At 46.5% G+C, this 20,909-nt stretch overlaps 1 protein-coding gene across 4 annotated transcripts in view; it reads right to left on the bottom strand.

Annotated features, from left to right (window-relative positions):
* The window catches only part of PARP9 (poly(ADP-ribose) polymerase family member 9), a 507,325-nt gene that overhangs the window by 362,602 nt on the left and 123,814 nt on the right, over positions 1–20,909 (bottom strand). For all 4 annotated transcript variants that reach the window (XM_069224307.1, XM_069224309.1, XM_069224306.1 and 1 more), the window contains one exon: positions 10,274–11,139. In XM_069224307.1, the coding sequence (XP_069080408.1) occupies positions 10,274–11,139 (866 nt within the window). The remainder of the gene's footprint in view (positions 1–10,273; positions 11,140–20,909) is intronic.

The following is a 20,909-nucleotide window of genomic DNA, read 5'->3' as shown; positions in this document are numbered from 1 at the left end:
CTGAACCCTGCAGTTTGACAGTTTCATTTCAGACTAAATGAGTTCCTTGTAAAAATGCTATGTGTAAGGCGCGGGGCGCAGATAAGTTTAGACAACGTATCTACGAAAGGGAGTACGCATGCTCTGAACATTCCAGATGAGTATGACGTTGCTAGTCATCATGGTAAGTAGGAAGCAGGTTCGTGGAAACACTCATGTGGAACAATGTTATGGTCACTTTTAAATGCAGTTCCAGCACTTTGTGGAGTCACTCTGGGTGGCAGATCGGAGTCCAGTCTAGAAGGGCAGTACTCTGAGGAGCCATCTTCATTGGAGGACTTGGTATTCTCCTCCTTCAGGTCCGATGGTTGAACAGGGTTTCATCGCCTCAGCCATCTTTAGAGCGCACTGCCTCTCCTGAATTACCTGTTCAAGGTCAGATGAGGCCTGTGATTGCAAGAGGTGTTCCTCCCAGCGGTGGCGTCGGCGATGCTGGCCTCCCCCTGGGGCCGTCAAAGATGCCATCACTGGCCAGGAGTCGACAAGGGGCGCAATCACTCTACTGTCAATCCAGTTCCAGGCCTCCTTGGGATCCGCGAAAAAGTGCGTTCTGCCTTCCACATTAACGTGCGGGAAACAGGAGAGAGTATTTTAGGGCTAACTGCTGGAGCCTGAGATAAACAGTAAGAAATCTGTTCCACTGGTGCTGCACTGCCAGCGTATGATTGGGAAAATCATGCAGTGTCTACCACCAGCTCAGTGAGCTTGTGGGCCACCTTAAGGATTAGATCACGACTGTCGATTATGTAGCAGGCAGACCACCAGTGGCCTGAAGGCAGCCTTCAGAGCGGGTTTCTTCGCTGGGATCCTGCATGCTTGTTCATTGGAAAAGAAGGGCGACAGAGCAGTGTGGGGGACAATACTGCACACCATTGTTAAAGATAGGTAGCTGCGTCCTGACCTTCTGCATTTTCAGGGAGGCCAACCACATTTATATTGTGCCTACCGAAGCGTCCTTCTGCGTTCTCAGTCTTTTCTTCCAGAATACGAACCCGGTCACACAGCATGCGTGGATGTGACTCCATCTCCCAAGCCTGTGGCTTGAGCGTTGCAAGTGTCTGCTCCGCAATTTGAACATTGTCTACCTGCCTTCGATGATCTGCGTGTACACTGCACCAGTGTCAACCTCGTTTTCCAGGGAGACCTGAGAATTCTCTATAGCAGCCAACACGATGTCTAGCTTGTCTTCGATTATTGGGGGTTCCCCAGAGCGACCAGAGGAGTTGACAGTTTCAGATGTCAGCTTAGGTGAGGCTTAGGGTGGTTTGAGGGGGGTAGGGCTTTTGGGCACAGAGGCACATTTTGAGTCCCAGAGCACAAACAACCTATTTCGAACAGGGGGTCCGGATGCCAGGAGAATGCAACAAGTCTTTGATGCAAGAGGGCGAAGTGTGACATTGCAGCATGAGCAGCCCAGAAGTTAGATCAGTTTACAGCCCCTGTAATATTCTGTACTGGGGTCATATACCAGTCAGTAGATTCCCCATGGTAGGTTGAAGCTCAGCGGTGAATCGAGGTCAGTTGCACACACAGTAATACAGCTCAGTGTAGTGCAGCATGAGAGCCCTCAAAGAGTATATTTTGGTGATGGATTCCCAGGTCTGCTGCCCAAACAAGGTTGGGTTGGTTCACAATCCACCCCCAGGTTGCAGTATGGCATGGTGGAAACAGACCCCATGCAGTCCATCTCACCTTCGGGGCACTCAAGAGGTCAAGTACAGGTATGGTCAAATATGTGGCAGGCGCTGATACTTTATCGGGTTCCATCACCACATGCCTTCTTATCGAATCAGCGGGATTAGTGTGAGTGGGCCTTGTCCTATTGTAATGCCGCCAAGTCAACAGGAGCAATGGGGCCCAAATGTAAAGCCTGACTCACAACAAGCCATGTCCAGGATGGCGTCCTCAAATTCACAATCATTCCAGTTACTTATATCCATGTTGTCCATTGCCAGCAGGCCAGCTCCAGAGTGTTAAGGAGGAGGCATGTCTGCAGCGCCTGCTTATATGGGCAGCTCCAGGCTTTTGGTACTCAGCTTGGGGCCCTTGGTGCGATTTCTGATGCCGCAGGGCCTCCCAGCACCAGCAGAGTGAAGACCCGGCCGTGCCTCAAGAGGTCAACAACTGCTCAGCGCAACTGCCGCTGGGCAAGGAAGGAGGAAAGGAGAGTGTTGGGAGGCCACAGTGCTCCCTCTGGTGCTCAGGTCGCCTCCACCGCCGCATCTAGGCCCAGCCTCAAGCCGCCCCATGGGCAACAGCAGGTCATCTAGGCCATGACCCTCCACCGACACTTCCCACAGCACTGAGGTTTCAACAACACCACCACCCCAAGGCCACACTTGGCTAGTGGTGAGTGGTGTGCTGGGTAGAGGGATTGATGGCAGGAGGAACAAAGGATAAATGCCAGATAAGAGGGGTTTCAATACGGAGCTCTGCTAAAGAGCTTCCATCATCTTGGCTACCCAAGCCATGCCCCCTTCATATTTCCCACCTTGTAGGCGATGAGAGAGAGTGGAGGAAACACATAGACAAAAATCCCTGAACAATGCATCCATCGTGCATTGCCCATAGACTGTGGGTGTCAGCAACTGGAGGTGAAGTTCTGGCATTCTTCATGTGCATTGGTATCGAAGAGGACAGTGGTCAGGATGCACTACTGATGAAAGAGGCTTTAGAGGATTAGTTGGTGGCGTTTCCACTCATGTACTTGTTATATACTACTGGGCAGGACCATAACATTGTTGTCTACCACCTGGCAAGCACTGAGTTTACAGTTGGATATTGTTGCTGATTGCATAATGCCCAATGCAAGATCACCTGAGCTAGCATGGAGAGCTGTGTGGAGCGAAACCTTCCCACTTCTGAAATTCGCACCCTGTAGTCATGTAGTTTGTCTTGAGAACTGCCTTTCCCTGGATGCACTTGAAGAAGGTTTTGAGGCTTATACATACAGTCATGAGTTTCATGTAACTGATGCTGAAGGCCCTTGTCCTGGGGAGACCAGGTGCCTTGGACAGTGGCCCGCCATCCCAACAGTGAGGGCCGGTGGTAATAGTTAGAGGTTTGAGGAAAGACCTGTTGAGAAACAGGTCGTTGCTGTTCTACCGTAACAGAGAGCATGGAATATGGGCCTTTACCAATACCAGATCTCTCCATTGTCCCTACCTTGTAAGCGTTATTGAGCAAGGAACTCTTGTAGGCAGCGCATGAGGAGTCTTATGTACAACACAAGAGCAACACATGAGGGCATAATCTCCAATATTTTGATTACTGTCCTGACAACGTCATGTCTGAAAAAAAAACAGCAACTACTGGAATGCAATCAGCCTCTGCTCAATGGGATATGCTTTCCATGTAAAAGTGTCTAGGAACTTGTAGTGTTTTCCAAATACCACAAAGCAAGGGTAATGATTGTGGGTCGGGTGACTGGATATATGAAAGTAGGCTTACTTTGTATCCAGCGCTGTCATAATGTCCCCCTTTCGGAGAAAGGGCATGATGTCCTGGAGAGTGGTCAAGTGTAAGTGATTCAACAGGATGAATCGATTGAGGGGCCTAAGGTCTAGGATAGCTGAAAGGAATCATCCTTTTTGGGAATTAGAAAGCATACAAAGTACATGGCTTAGCCTCATTGTTGTGAATGCACCGGTTTGATGGTTCCCTTAGCAAGAAGTACCTTTACTTCTTTCAGAAGACAGAGGTGAAATTGGCTGAGGACATGGCAATAGGGTGGGATGCTGGGGGTGTGGTGTGGACTTGAAGGCAGCAGCCTGGCCTTGCCGCCTTGAGTGCCACTAATCGGGGGTGATCTCCCCCAACCAGAGAAGGAAATTCCCTAGACTACTATCAACAGGTGTTGTGTGATCAGGGAGAAAGATAACAATTGTTTGGGGGTGGAGGTGTCCATCCTGGAGCAGCTTTAACCTTTGCCCCCTTTGCGCCTGAATACCCTCACAGGTGAAAAGCAGCGCTCTACAAATCTACTGGCTGATTGATTGTTGCATCTGTAACTGTCCCTGATGTAGCTCTTGCATGTTTGTGAGTCCTGAAAGAACTGCTGTTTGTGGTGATAACTTTGCACATGACCCAGTGGGTCTGGCTTTCACTCTGCTTTAGAAATGTTTTCTCAGAAACGCAGCCTTCGGGGGAGTACCGGTCTTGGTGTCCTTTTTTATTTTCTCAAACTTCTTGCAAACTGAGGGCCGAATTCTCTCTCAAATGAGCGGTTGAGAATGTGCTGTTGCCCCCCCCCTTACCTGAACCCTGAGATACATAACCAGGGATGGCATCGCAGGAGGACACTTGTGTTAATGCCTCAGGAAGTGGCATCTGCCTCCACAAGGGTGCTGCGGATATTGGTGGTGGGGATAAATTTCCCTAGGCCATGTGCTTTTGTTCCATCTTTCTATGGCTTTCTGGGATGCGCTTTACCAGGTTCTCCATCTCCTCTCAATGATACCTGTCATATCAGGATAGGAGGACCACAGAACTTGGTGATGTGCCAAAGGGGGGCAGCCTCTACTGCCATGTGCTTGCCAGCAGCGTAAATATGCTTGCTTTCCTTGTCTTTTGGGAGGGGCATCACCTTTTGCCTGTGCCAAAGTAAGTTTCTGTGTTGTATGCATGACAAGGGATTCTGGGGGAATCTGAGGCAGATGCACAGTAGGTAAGAAGTTGTGTTTTTTATCCGCCATAGGCATGACATCCTTTGACTTTACCAGCTTCTTGAGGTTGTCTGAGATGGTGTTTAATCCTTCAACATCCTTTCAGTTTCAGAGACCGTCTACATTGGAAGTCATCCTCATACTGATAGACGTGCATATCCAACCTTTTGGTGCTGGGCAGTCCTCTGAATAACCAGGTGGTAGAAAGTGGAGTCTTCAGGTGGTGAAGGGTTGGCTGCTCTCAATTTACAAAGAACTGTCACAGATCGTAGTTAAAATTCGAAACTTGCTGGACAGTGAAGAAACGAGAACACTTTAGATCTTATCCTTTGCTCTTTTGTTCCCAACTGTGATGCAAGATGTAGATCAATGTCACCTCCTGTGCTCAATATAAAGATTCTCATTTGAAACAGAGTGGACAACTCCAGCCACTGACCCCATGTAAGTGGCATACAATCTCTACAGATTTTATTAGAAAACTTCCCCCTTCTGGATTGTTGACAACCATCATGGTCACAGCTGATGCCTTTACTGGGATGACCCACTTTTATGCATTGCTCAGTGCTTCAACAAGGGAATTTTTTATCTACATGAAATGCTTTCCCTCACAAATATTGAACACAGGTCCTCAGTATATATCTAACTTTTGAAGAGGCATTTTTTTGGCCGTATGAATTTCTAGAGTATTAACATCTGGCTTCCATCCCCAAACAAATGGATTAACGGAACATGTCATCAGATGCTATATCATTCATATGGTATTTTTGCAGGGCAACTTGTGATAAGAGGGATCATTACTGCCTTACATGGAGTTTGCACATAACAATAGAACATGTACTAGTTTGACAGTCCTTTTTTGGCTTGTACGGATTTAAGCAAGAACAACTGATTTATGACTAGTGTCCTCTTCAGTACTACCAGCCTGTGAATTTCTACAACCTATTAAAGAGGTCTAGTATTAGGGTTCTGAAAAGCTTGCAAGCAAGCCAAAATCAAATGATGTTACTGGTAGTCATACACGACCAGAACGTATCTATTTTGATGGGGGCAGTGTCTGGTTATTCTCTTGTTTCCTTCACTTGTAAGGCTGCCATCCCAAACTTGGCCTTTGTTTTTCAGGACCATTTCAGAATGCTAAAATCATCAGTCCTATTACCATAAGGTTAATTACCTACTTCCTGGTGTGTTCATCCGGTTTTCCATGTTTCTCAATGGAAACCATTCACTTATGTTCCCTTTTCCTGGGTTGAGCCTCCTCCCCTTGCTTCTCAAATTCAAGTATATCCAGAGTCTGAAGTTTCTGACATTTGCTTTTTCATGACAAAATAGTTTTTGGGGTTTGATAGAAGACCTCTTTGTCAATAAATCGTGCATAACCAATCTTCGGAGCCTGCCTCCGCAGTTCCTGCTCCTTTATTGGTTCCCAGGTTTTTCCATTCTCATCCTTACTTGGCGATTAAGGGCAAGGGAAGCAGAGGGGTGGGCATTAAGGGGTTGATTGCTGTTAAGCACTTCTAACAGGGTTTATCATTACCGTCACACCCGGGACAAGCCTTAACTCTGATTTGGGACTGCACTTGAAACAGTTTAAATAAAGTTTGCCTCCTCATCGTGGCATGTTGTATAAATGTAATAGAGCTGAAATTCAGAATCCTTTTGCATTATAAAACTCAAGGAATAAATAGTTTTAGATGGCTACACCATGAATTAATATTCTATTTTTAGTATAATGTTTGGAAGAAAAATTAAGAGTTCCAATTGGGGGGTTAGCATTTGATTTGCTTTTCCTTAAGCAGCAAATGCAGACAGTTAAACTTGAATCTTTTTTTTTTACTTTACCAGCAGAATACAAAATAATTTATTCTAGTCACCATGTGGGATATCAAACAGTCTTGAGTCAACATGCCTACTCAACATCTATATGGACCCCTAATGAATTCTATTGTTACATATTGTCTGCTGTCACACCAATGCTTACAATATTCACATTTCCATGACTTGACAATTTGGTTGCGTTCTTGAATGTTCCATAAACGATCAATGAATTGACCCTTCCCCCCAATTTAGCCCACCCTATGGGAGCCAAGATCAACTTCTGGACTGACTATTTTAATGGGCTTCTTTAGGCTTTGGTACTCAATTTCCACCAGCATGTAGTTCAAGTGCATTGGTTCACTACAGATGAACCTATTGTAGTGCTCCAAAATATCTACAAAAGATTTTTGCTTAACACCCCACCAGGCTCCTTCGTCTGGCAACGTCTAATTTGGTCACAAAAATCTTGTTTTGACTGACAGTCATAGGTGGACTTCAGCTGAAATGTTTGTGATGTCCTTCCTGGGACAATCACCCAAATAGCATACAGTAAGAAACTAATTTCCTCTGCTTCAAACACATACTTAAATCTTTTGCCTTCTAGTCCTTAGGCATTATGGCACATCCTGGACACTGAAGCAACTGTAGGTTGGGCAAGTGAGCTATACAAATGCTCTTGCATGTTATAAAGTTAGAGGATGGTATGTTCTACTGTGTATGTGTTGGAGCACACAATGGAGTAGGTAGTAATATGGCATGTAGGTGATGCAGTTAGTGTATGATGTAAGCATTTTTGAAGAGTTTAGGTATTGATGTAAGTTTCAGTTGGTGTAAAGTGGAGGAGGTTTTGTAGGGAGTGGAAGAGATTTGTAGTGAGTGCGGGCAGCATGTAGGCAGTAGTGTATAATTGTTGGTCTGTAGGTGACAGTGTAGACTGCAGTTAGTGTACTGCACAGGAGGTGCTAGATGCAGATGCTGGTGAAGCATTTACAAAGTAATAAAGGGTATAAGCGATGATGTAGAATGTAGGGTTGGTGTACGTGGTGATACTGGATGGCAGTGACAGAAGGTGTGCTGTAAGATTTGGAATGTTTGCTGGTAAAAGGTTGTAGGTAGTGTAAAGTGTTGTTCCTTTTTTCCTACTGTAACATATGTTCTGCTCAAGACAATTAAAAAAAAAAGTCATTGCAAAACTTCAAAGGATGCAAAATTAAGAAGCTGGAATCTCCATTAAATCAGCTCATCCTTTCCTCTCTCTGTGATAGCCCCTATCAAGACTGTTACAGATGGAAACAGAAATTAATTTAAAACTGCACTATTCACATACATTTTTAATAGTTACACATGATCACTAGTTTCCCATCTTTTCTATCCTACCTATTTATAATAAAATATAAAAACAAAATTCACCGGAAGCACAAAGAAAGAACTGATTTTGGAAGAAACAGAATACAGAGGTACAATAAACACATAGGTGCTTCAGGGGTGCTCATTCGGAAATATCTGTAGTATGTAGGCTCAGCAGAGAGACGCAAACACACACCTAATGTCACATTAGAAGAGCATGATGGTCAGTGATGGGGTGGAAAGTGAAGAGGATGGGCACTGTTACACTAAAACAGTATTTTTATATCATTTTGTATGGCTCTGACTTCTTTTTGATATAGATAACAACCTCAACCCACATCTCACATACAGCACATACTATGGGGGTCATTACGAGCTTGGCGGGCGGTGGTAACCGCCGTGCGGCCGCACTCCCGCGGACCCCATTCCGACATCCCCGCCGGCCCAGCGGAGATGAGGCAGCAACATAGGAGCCGGCTCCTAATGGAGCCGGCGGTGTTGCGGCCGTGCGACGGGTGCAGTAGCACCCGTCACGCTTTTCACCGTCTGCTATGCAGACAGTGAAAAGCTGCCTGGGGCCCTGCCAGTGGCATGGGCGGTGCAGGGGACCCAGGACACCCCTTCCCCCAGCCTCTTCCTGGTGGTGCAAACCGCCAGAAACAGGCTGGCGGTAGGGGAGTCATAATCCCCAGGGCAACGCTGCTTGCAGCGCTGCCCTGGCGGATTATCACCGCCGGGGCTACAACTGCGGGAAACCGCCGGCCCCGGCGGTGCGACCGCAGTCGTAATAAGGGTCTCCGTACCGCCAGCCTGTTGGCGGTACGGACGCCACAGTCGTAATGACCCCCTATATGTTTTATGACTTCTAAATGGTTTTCAACCTCTCAACAATTGTGTCTCAAGGCTCAAGCTTTGCTACTCTCCTATTCAACATCTCCTTCAGTTTGAAACTTAACCCAACATCCTCCTTTAACTTCATTTACTAAAACCATACTGCTATCCAAATCGTTCTAAGGATAACATTTTAATCTAATCTAGACCATTATCATGAGGCGAGCTATAAAAAATATCATTGCTGGATGTTTGCTAACCACTTGAAACTTAACCCTGCAATAACTGAGGTTCATTCAAGTGTGAAATGGACAAACCATCGCCATTCAACTATTTGGCCTTAAGAACTAGGACTGAGACAATGGCACTAAGTTCAAGTGAAGAACATCGGGTGTTTATGGATTGCAACCTAACCACTACACCATAAGTAAATCAATTAGCTAATCAAAGCATCCACATGATGAGATGTATTCAGTAAACTTTCCCATACATTGGGTTCCCTCAAAAAGTCCACTCTTCCAACTTACCTATACAAATGGGGTATATCTTGGAGCTCTCCTATTGACAATTCAAAGACTATAAAGAATCAAGTTCAGCCTGGCATAGACAAGCCATATAATATACATACCAAATGTACACATTTTTTTTAAAATGGACAGCTTCAGGATATAAATACAAAAAAATAATCCATAATATAGCTGCCAGACAATTTGTAAACAAGTTGATATGGGCCATTACTACACCTCATTCCATTTCCCTTCACTGGCTCCCAGATGCTAGAAGGATCACATTAAAACAATATGGACTGCTCATGGACCATTCTTCCTACAACACAAACTCCTTACATATTGTTTTGCACAACCTCTGGTTCAATCTGGATAAGAACTGTCAGAACGACCTTCTCCATCCAGTCAGTCAAAACTTGGAATTAAAGATCTACTCAAATGAGGAACACTGAAAATCACCTCCATTTTCAGAATGTTTTTAAAACATGACTCTTCCCTCTAAACACAAGATTAATAATCCATATTGTACAAAGTAGTAAACAGATCTGTGCACATTCATCTATTTTCAAACTCTCCACATCACAAAATGCTTTCTGTGCTTTGATGCACACCATGCTACATCGCTAAACTTTATGCATCTAAAACAACGCCTCCCATATAGGACATACAACATCTAACACCATTCCCAACATACTCTATAAAAAGGACACCCAGAAATCAATGTAAAGCAAAGCGCTTTGTACTTTTGTCAGCAGTATGTGGCGCTATACAAATGCTATACAATACAGTTCCAATTGCAATAAGAGTGTGACGTTAAGACTGTATAGTAACCAGTTTCTTACAACTTCAACAATATCAAGATTTATCCATCTTTCTGGTGCTATATCTTGTCATCTCACAGTTGAACTAGGAAATCTTCTTTCCTGCAAAAGCAACTTTATCACATAACCACAATGAATGATTGACTATGATCAAATAATGAAAGCACTATAGCAACAAACTCTGACCCCAACACTTTAAAAATCAACTAAACATTAACAAGGCATATAAAGTGTAAAGTGGAATACTAACTTCTTGATCTTCAATAAGTCCTTTTTTGAGGTGAAGAAAAACATTATTAATTCTGATAGGATCTGAAGACTGGCTTGAAATGGACTTTGAGGAACTGCCTAGACTTCCATTTCTCCCAAAAGTATCTTCGCAAGCTTTTTTCATTGCAGTGACTGTCTTCTCATCATTGTTCACTAAGCGGATTTCTTTTAAATGCTCACCAAGACGATCTCTTTCAGACAATTCATTTATGCTCCTCACTATTATTTCTGCGCATTCCTGCAATGGAAAACTGAAAATTCCTGAGGACAGAGCTGGAATGGCCACAGAATCTATAATGTCCTCTCTTTTAGCAATGCCTTCAAAGATGCTTGTAATAGCTTTCTTAAGTAGATCTCTACATTGTCCATGACTATGGCTCCACTTTTTACAGTCTGGACCTACAGCATGGATGACATGTTTACAAGGAAGATTTCCTGCAGTGGTGAACACACATTCTCCAGTTGGTATTCTTCTGTGCATGTTAATGATGGCTTTGCTCGCTTTATCAATCTCAGGGCCACCAGCAGCTACAATGGCAAAGGCAAGACCTCCGATATGTGCCAAATCTTCATTAGCCGCATTCACTACAGCAGCTACACGTTGCTGGGTTAAATCGCCCATCCAGACGGATAAATTAACTCTCCTTCTTCTGCCAATTGTCTTCTCATAAACCTTCTTATCCGACACAGGTCTAGACTGAGTAGTCCGAGCAGAATCCATAAGAAAAGCCTCGCAGTCAAATTTCATCCTAATTATTTCACTTAAGCCACTACTATCCTTAAGAACATCATAAACAGCATCTTCAATTGGAACTGTGACTGCTTCCCCCTGATGCATGTTCGTGTCTGAAATAAAAACATATGAATATTTTGACAAGATTGCACATCAAAGTGATTCAAGGACATAAGACATGCAAATTAGACAGTTGCTAACCTACGATGGCCCCGCCTTTACTTTCAGTCATGAAACCTCTATACTCTAAATGTGGGAATCTCGCTATCTTCCCCCACTAGTTTCTCACAGCAACATCACAACCTTCTTTGTTATAGTTGCTGACAGACATCAGTGCAGGTAAAGAATCAATGCTATTCATATCCCACTCCTCACCACCGAGAGACTAGTTCTCTGAACACATGGAACTTCAGAGGTAATATTTATCAATAAATTGCCTTTACACAAGATATTTGACACATTTTGTAACTATGATTATGCTAAATTAAACTGCAGTTACCCTCATAGTTCTGTAAGGACAAACCAGTTGCTTTTCAAGAAATACCGTTTGCACGTCTACAACATAGAATTACTACATTTTCAAAAGGAGGCCTGCACATGAATTAAGAGTGAGTGGGTGTGATCATGATCATTTATTTAAACAGCAAGGGATTTTAATATTTGAATTAATGTGAACTCGTATTAGTGTACCACATACCAATGTTTAATACTTCATCTAGTCTTGGTTCTGGTCCCACGGAAACAGTCCAGACCAACTCTCTATGCCACATCCCTTTGGAATGAGAACACAGGTAACCCAGGGTCTTTTTTGCCCAGCAGGGCTCTCTGAGGTGCAGATTGAGTCCCTATAGTACAGTTAGAAACTGCTAGGTCATATCCCACACCTGGGCACACACATACCAAATACATCGACTCACCAACACAAGAAAAAAGTAATGGATGGAAATGTCTGCAGGAATGTGGAATTCCTATCGCCCGACGCCCGGGACATCTTGTTTGGGGTCAAGGGCAACAAGTTTTTATGTTTACTTTGTCCTTGGGACAAGTAGGCACAACCCTCTGCAGCACAAACCCTTTGGCTGCCTGTTTACAGAGAGTGGAACTCTCTGCAGTTGAGGTAATGTGTTTCCAAAAGATAATGCTGTTCGAACTTGTATTTATGGTTCATTATTTGAAAACCTTCATTATTAGGGTGAGTGCTGTAAATAAATGTTTTAAGGTCACACTTCACTACTGACATTGGTTCCAGTACAAAAACAAAAAAAAACATGTATACACATGTTTGAAAACTTTAGGCTATGAGGCTAAGTAAAATGCTCCCAGAATGCTCTCTGATTAGATGCAAATGAAGTGTCATTTAGTAAAATGTGTTGATGCATGCTAGTAGTTCCCAAAAATATTTCTAATGGAAAATCAGTGTAACCATTTTCAACACGAATATGGGAAGCATGAAAATAAACAAACACTGACAAAGCCAACTGATCTGAAATATTTTTATAAGTCTTTTAGTTTTATCAATGCGTGTCTTGTTTTGACATGGCTTTTGTAACACTTTATTGTTGTGGGAGCTACCAGGCCCTCAACATTGTAACAAACACTGGCAAAAAAAAACAAAAAACATATTTTGAACTCTAAAAGCACACGTTGCCACCAGTGGCATAACAAAGGCCCCGCAGCCGCCCTCCAGGGGGCCCCTTCAGCACCTGCCCTGAGTGAGTCTTGAGAGGGGGCTCCTCCATGTTCTTTGCAAAGGGGCACCCTCCAGTTTCGTTACGTCACTAATTGCCACTGTAGTTCCTGACACTGAACAAAACTACTTTGTGTGCCAATATGCTCCTTGTGGAAGAGCAGAATGCAATCACTCACAGTAAAGCCAGCCAAAAGAGAGAGAAATAGAAGTTTTTATTAAACAAAATGTCTTTGTTAACACCAGACCTAATTAAGGGACCAAGACCCACATGTAGGTAGCTTTTTGCATGTCACAAACAGCGACTTTCGCTGTTTGCAACGTGCAAAACGCATATTGCGATGCACAAACCCAGTTTTGCGATTCAGTAACCTGGTTACCTAATGGCAAAACGGGTTTGCGACTCGCAATTAGGAAGGGGTCTTCCCCATGGGACCCCTTCCCCATTGTGAATGTCACTGTAAACATTTTTTCAGAGCATGCACTGGTTCTGCGGACCACTGCTGCTCTGAAAAAAGAAAACAAAAACGTTTCATTTTTCGTTTTTGTAATGCATCTCGTTTTCCTTTAAGGAAGCAGTCACAGACATGGAGGTCTGCTGTCTCCAGCAGGCCACCACCCCTGTGAGGGCCGCTATTCGCAAGGGGGTCGCAAATTGCGACCCACCTCATGATTATTCACTAGGTGGGCATATGCGAAGCCCTTGCGAATCACAGATGGTGTCAGGGACACCATCCTACATTCGGATTTGCGACTTGCAATTTGCGGGTCGCAAATCTGAACCTACCTACATGTGGCCCCAAATTCTTAAAGAAAGTCACAAAAGTGCACCCATGGTATATGTCGTACCCCTATAAAATATTTGTGAACTGTATTTTAGCATGGGTAAATACGTATGTGTAGATTTGCTCATGTGAAAATCTATTGAGCATCTGCAAGTTCATTTTCCCTCCGCCCACTTTCTTCCCAACCCTGGAAGAAGTTCTAATTCTGCCATTGTCAGGAGTAAATGTCCAACCTTTCTTATTATGGTAAAATATTAGAGAGAAGCTGGTGAAAATCTTTAAAACATGCAGGTTAGTAGGTTTGCAGACTCAAAGGCATGCCAGCCCTGGAACTATTGCTTACTGCTTCCTCCAGCCCCAGTATGCAGATCTGCAGAAAGGTGGCAAAATAAGGAAATTGCTACAGTAGGGATTGAAACTGCAAGTCTTCAAGCCCTATTATGGTAGTAGCCCTGGCATAATCAGAGAGGCTATTATCAGAGCTCTTACATAATGAGATTGCTGCCATAATTTGTCACCACACTACATGGCACCAAAGGGACAAGTAGATCTTTTTACAGGACAAGTAGATTTGAAAAGCAACCTGTCCCCTGGACAAGTAGATATTTTAATAAATTCCACACCCCTGGTCTGAATTAACCGGAACCATTAGTAATTACTCTGACTAATTTAATACTTTTTTTAGTTCATGTGTTGTGATTTTATAAAACACAACTGTTAAGTCAACAGATATAGGCCCTGGCCATATGATGCTAAACCTGCACATGGATAAAATTTAATCTGGTTCTGACAGTCTTGCAAAACTCATGTCAGATGAGATGAAGTTCGAAATTGTGGATCTTCAAACTCTAAATGTGTGGAAACCCGGGAACAAGGATCTAGGGTGGAATTCTGGCACATCCAAAGATACAACTCTGGTTGTGGACAATTTTTACAGAGAGACTAACAGAAGCATTATTATATATGCACTTGTAGAAGTCACAGGATCTAATCTTTATAAACAATCACTGTCAATTTATTGCACCACCCAGTTATAAACAACACACATATTAAACTTGTGAGATTTGTAATATAGCAAAGACCAGCAGGAGATGACTAAAGCAGATATTCTATTTACTCACATGATGCAAAGATGTCTAAACATATTAGTGCTTTCAGCAACACAACATTCTTCCTATAACGTTAAATTCCTACTACAAGGAAGTCTATCTCTGTAGTCCCACATAGGGTCTATTCCAACTGTGAACAAGAAGCACATTACAAGTTTCTAAAAAGATGGGCTCTTTCATCTTTTTTGTAAAACTGAGATCTAGGATTGTCCAAATCTTGTATTCAAACTTGTATTTCAGTACTATCCACTTTGGATGGACGTTAAAGATGGGACTTGATGGTACGGGTATTCATAACACACATCTAGGCTGGGTCATCCCACCCTATAGCTACACATTCTGCCTGTTTTGTAAATTATTTCCGAAATACACACATTTTGAGGGCCTGGCGAGTCTTGATCACCTCTTCATTCATTGATATCATTTAGGCACTATTATGGTGAAAAGCAGAATGTGTTTAACACTACTGGTAAGTATTCAGAGATGTAAAAAAGGGAGTTAGAATGCCAAAGTGCTCTTGGTGTTTGCCATTTTGATCGAGACTGGATATAAAAGCTGACTAAGTTTGAGACTTTTAGCTGCTTGGAAACTGATTCTGGACTGACATACTGCCGGTTATGGTCGTATTTTGGGAAGCTAAGGAAACACCTTAGATAAATGGGAGATTTAACATAAATGAAAACATTTGGTAAGTTTGAGACTAAAGATAAGATTTTGGGGGTCATTACAATATTGGTGGTAAAAGCCGCTTACCGCCGTGCAGAAGACCGCCAATAGACCGGGCGGCGGCGGGAGACCGCCACAGCTATTATGACACACATCACGGAATCCGCCGAAATTCAGACACCCACACAAGTCCGCCACACCAAAGGTCAGCAATAAATATGCGGAAAGAAATCCTCCACCTCCACGCCAACAGAAACACGCCCATGCTATTACGACCCACGAATCCACGCGGCGGTCGTTCAACCGCAGTATTCCATTGGCGGTACACACACGCCGCGCTCAAAATACACACACTTCTCCAAAACACCGCCACATTGGACAATTCAAAATACACACACCTGATACACATACAAACACCACTCCCACACATGCAATACAATATAAAACACACACTCACATCACCCACAAACCCCTACGACCACAAATTAGAGACAAAGGCCAGAGAGAGACAGCACAGAATAGATAACACCATCACACAGAGGCACACTACACAATCACCCACACAACATCCACGCACAAAACACCACATACCACTACACTCACCACACTCATCAACACATACACCACCCCACACATCACACACACCACCCCATGTCACGCCAAAGACACCCCCGCTTCTCCGAGGAGGAGCTCAGGGTCATGGTGGAGGAAATCATCAGGGTAGAGCCACAGCTATTTGGCGCACAGGTACAGTACACATCCATAGCCAGGAAGATGGAGCTATGGCAAAGAATAGTCGACAGGGTCAACGCTGTGGGACAGCACCCAAGAAATAGGGAGGACATCAGGAAGAGGTGGAACGACCTACGGGGGAAGGTGCGTTCAACGGTATCCAGGCACCACATTGCGGTACAGCGGACTGGCGGCGGACCCCCACCTCCTCCCCCACAACTAACAACATGGAAGGAGCAAGTCTTGTCCATCTTGCATCCTGAGGGCCTCGCAGGAGTCGTCGGAGGAACGGACACTGGTAAGTCTAATCTTCACTATCATATCCCCCACCCTACCTGCATGCTATCACACACCCTCACCCTCACACCCTCCCCTATCACCCTAACTCCTCACTAATCTACCCATAACACCAACCACCCATCCCAACTCCAAGACCTGCATGACACAACTAAGCATGGACACCCATCACTAAAGCATGCCCACTGCACAGACCCACAACACCCCCCAAGCATCACCACACAAGCCCCCACACAGGAATGCCTGCACTGGGGTTCACGCACACCCAACCATTGCACACCATGAAACACACACATGCAATAATCATGTTCTCATACCCCTGCAGGAACCCGAAGGAACGTCACCACACCAGAGGGCCCAGACAACACCACTCCACCCCCAGAAGAGGCCCACAGTGACGACAGCAGCTCTGCCCTATTGGATCTTGATGACCAGCCCGGACCATCGTGGACCTCAGGACAGTCAGTTCCCCTTGCCCAGCCACAGCCCAACACCGAACTGCCACCCTCTGGGAACACCAGCACAGCACCCACCCAGCGGACCCATACCTCCCTACCCAGGACAGGTCAATCAGAGGTGTGTCCACCACTATAGGGCACCCAGGGTAACCCACCACCCCAACAACAGGGACCTGGGGGAAGTGGTAGTGGGCACACGGTCCAGGGGACGGAGGCACAGGAACACAGGGGAACTGGGAGGGCTGCTGTGCGACAGGGGGCGGACAGGCCAAGGGAACCCACTCTCCACGAGGCCCTATCCTCCATCATGGGAGCATACCACCACTCCCAGGAGACGATGGCAACGGTCCTGGACAAGTTGCAGGAGACCCTGCGTCTGCAGGAGGAGCAGTATTTGGGGTTCAAGGAGGAGCTCAGGACCATCGGCTCCGCCCTGGCCACCATCGTAGGGGTGCTGACGGACATTCAAAAGACCTTGAGGGACACCGTGGCACTCCAAGGGGCCCCTGACACTAGCCAGGACGATGAAATGCCTACCACCTCCGCCGGCGCTAGTGGACAGGACGCCCGCCACAGGACCAACACACCAGCACCCCACCCCCTGCAGACGGACAACCACCACGAAAGCGGGCCCTGAGATCCAGGAACAGGACAGAGCTAGATGGCAAGACCCCCACCAGGAAATAAGACTACCCTGATTGTCCCCCCACTGTCCCAGTTTGTTACCCTGTCCAGATTGGAACTGCCCCAGCTCCACTTCCAATGGGCAGATGTGCAATGTACCTGTGAGACTAATAGACTGGACTCTGCCATGGACATTATTCCACCATGACCTCTCCCCATTTCACAACCCCCCTACATTTTTATGCACTTCAATAAACACCCTTGAAACCTTAATAATATTGGAGTCAGTCAATGATTGTGAACTTTGTATTGTCAATTACAGTGTTAAAAAAGGTTACCCATTGGAAGGTCAACATACCAATGTCACACATCACAAGCCTTTCAAGGGTGCAAGCTGTTGACACGTAGGTCAACACATTAGTGAAACTGAAATGGAAGGGGACAACTCAGTTAACAAATAGGGAGTGAAATGTAGGTACAGGATAGAGGTAGACGTGTGAAATGTAATATAATGTGAAACATGAAATTGTACTCATCTGTGTCTCATTGAAAATATTGCTGTATGACTGACTCCCTGTTGTCGTTTTCATCTTCATCAGCTTCCTCCTCATCACTGTCCACAGGCTCCCCAGGCTCCCCCGCTGCAACAACACCGTCATCTGGATCATCCTCCTGCAGAAAAGGCACCTGGCGTCGCAATGCCAAGTTATGGAGCATGGAGCAGGCGATGATGATGTCGCACACCTTCTTCAGTGAGTAGAATAGGGACCCACCTGTCATATGGAGGCACCTGAACCTGGCCTTCAGGAGGCCGAAGGTCCGCTCGATTACCCTCCTAGTCAGCCCATGGGCCTCATTGTAGCGCTCCTCTGCCCTGGTCCTGGGATTCCTCACTGGGGTCAGTAGCCAGGACAGGTTGAGGTAACCAGAGTCCCCCAATAGCCATACACGGTGCCTCTGGAGTTCACCCATCATATCAGGGATGCTGCTATTCCGCAGGATGTAGGCGTCATGCACTGAGCCAGGGAACATTGCATTTACCTGCGAGATGTACTGGTCTGCCAAACAGACCATCTGGACATTCATCGAATGATAACTCTTCCTGTTCCTGTACACCTGTTCATTCCTGCGGGGGGACCAGAGCTACATGGGTCCCATCAATGGCACCTATGACGTTGGGGATATGTCCGAGGGCATAGAAGTCACCTTTCACTGTAGGCAAATCCGCCACCTCAGGGAAAATGATGTATCTCCTTACGTGTTTCAGCAGGGCAGACAAAACTCTGGACAAGACGTTGGAAAACATAGGCTGGGACATCCCTGATGCCATGGCCACTGTTGTCTGAAAAGACCCACTTGCAAAGAAATGGAGCACAGACAGCACCTGCACGTCAGGGGGTATTCCAGTCGGATGGCGGGTTGGGGACATCAGGTCAGGCTCCAACTGGGTACATAGTTCCCGGATTGTGGCACGGTCAAACCGGTAGGTCACGATGACATGTCGCTCTTCCATTGTCAACAGGTCCACCAGCGGTCGGTACACCGGCGGATTCCGCCATCTTCCAATGTGTCCCAACTGACGGTGCCTAAGAAGGACAACAGCGAAAAAACTGTCAGCATTCCTCCAGGTATGTACCCACAGTCATACACAAGACTACACCAGGTTTTGAGTGTAGGCCTCGGTATGTGTGACGCAGTAGTAAATGAAGCCACGTGGGCCCCTAAAATGGCAGCTGCCTGACCTCTAAAATGGGACAATGGAATTGTGGGGTAACTGCGCTGGCGTTGCACACCGTCGCGGTAGGCGGTCTTAGAGCGCAGCGCAATACTGCATTGGTTAACATTTGGGTCCCAGGAGCCAATGAACAGGTGCGCTGGCGGTGATGATGCCCACCGCCGCGGACGTCACCACCATTTTCTATCTGTTCAATCACTAGATACCTGACCTTCGACAGGAGAGGACCTACACTGCTAGTGCTGCTGTGACCTCGGTCTGGAAGCGACGATGGCTGCTGCGTCTGGGGAAAGGGCCCCTGCCTTCACTGCACAGGAGTTGGAGAAACTTGTGGATGGGGTCCTCCCCCAGTATAAGCTACTCTACGGTCCTCCAGACCAACAGGTTAGTACACAGGGAGCATGTTGTATGGGCTAGGCCTGGTTGGAGAGGGCTGGGTGGATGAGGGAAGGGGGCAGAGTACATAGAACAGTCATGCATGGGGATGAATGGGCCACAGGGATAGAGTTGGGAGGGGGCCAATTACAACGACGGTGCAGTAGGTAATGACTGTTCCTCTTTCCTTGTGATTGTCATGTAGGTCAGCGCCCACCAGAAGAGGGACATTTGGCGTGCCATCGCCAAAGAGGTCCGGACCCTGGGGGCCCACCATAGACGGGGCACCCACTGCCGGAAGAGATGGGAGGACATTCGCCGCTGCAGCAAGAAGACGGCGGAGGCTCAGCTGGGGATGGCCTCCCAACGTGGGAGGGGTGCCCGTCGCACCATGACCCCCCCTGATGTTTCGGATCCTGGCGGTGGCCTACCCGGAGTTGGATGGGCGCTTAAGGACATCACAGCAGACACAAGGGGGTGAGTTCAACCTCATGCAATGGACTTTGCGTGCTGTGGAGCTGTCTGGGTGGGGGTGGTGGGCTGTGGGTGTCCCTAGGCCAGGGCGAATTAGGTAGGCAAGGCCCCTCCGTTATGCAGGCCATGTGGCACTCTACCCCAGCTAAAAAAAAAGGCAAATTGATGTATAGTTGCCCCTTTGCCATCCATGTGGGCAGATGTCTACCATTGCCATGTAGGCCATTTCCCAGGAATTGCATGTGCAGAGGGCAGGAGCATGGCGTAATGCAGGGGGCTGCTGTGTTTGTCTTGTCCGCCAACGGTAGCGGTATGCCATGCACTAAAACTCTCTTTCTTCTGTTTTCACCCTTTTTAAGCTGTCCCTGTCCTTCTGTACATCAGCATCATCAGGCGGAGGTACAGTGGCACCGGAGCACGAGGGAGCTGCATCCCACATGGCCATGGAGGGCCACGCCACAGACTCTGAATGCACCAGTGGGACGGAGGGCGAGGGGAGCTTCACGTCGGCCACAGGATCACCAAACAGCGACACGGACTCGTCCGCCGATTGGAGCTCCCCTGTGGTGGCGGCACCATCTGTGCGCCCCACTTCTACAGGTACAGCCGCCACCAACCCTACCAGCACCGCCCTCCCAGCAGCCCCTCAGCGTTCGCCCCGTGCCCGCTCACCCAGGAGGGTGGGCATCACCTTCGCCCCAGGCACCTCAGGCCCTGCCCCTGTCACCCCTGCTGCCCTCAGTGAAGAGGCCATTGACCTCCTCAGGTCACTCACTGTTGGGCAGTCTACCATTGTGAATGTCATCCAGGGTGTAGAACGAGAGTTGAAACACGGTAATGCATTCCTGGAAGGCATTCATTCTGGTCAGGCTGTCCTTCAGCGAACCCTGCAATCTCTGGCCTCAGCACTGATGGCAGCCATTGTCCCTGTGTCCAGCCTC

The sequence above is a fragment of the Pleurodeles waltl genome, chromosome 3_1 (genome assembly GCF_031143425.1).
Source record: "Pleurodeles waltl isolate 20211129_DDA chromosome 3_1, aPleWal1.hap1.20221129, whole genome shotgun sequence".
In the NCBI taxonomy this organism is placed as follows: domain Eukaryota; kingdom Metazoa; phylum Chordata; class Amphibia; order Caudata; family Salamandridae; genus Pleurodeles; species Pleurodeles waltl.
The sequence above is the reverse complement of the archived record's forward strand: the minus strand, read 5'-3'. Positions and strand labels throughout refer to the sequence as shown.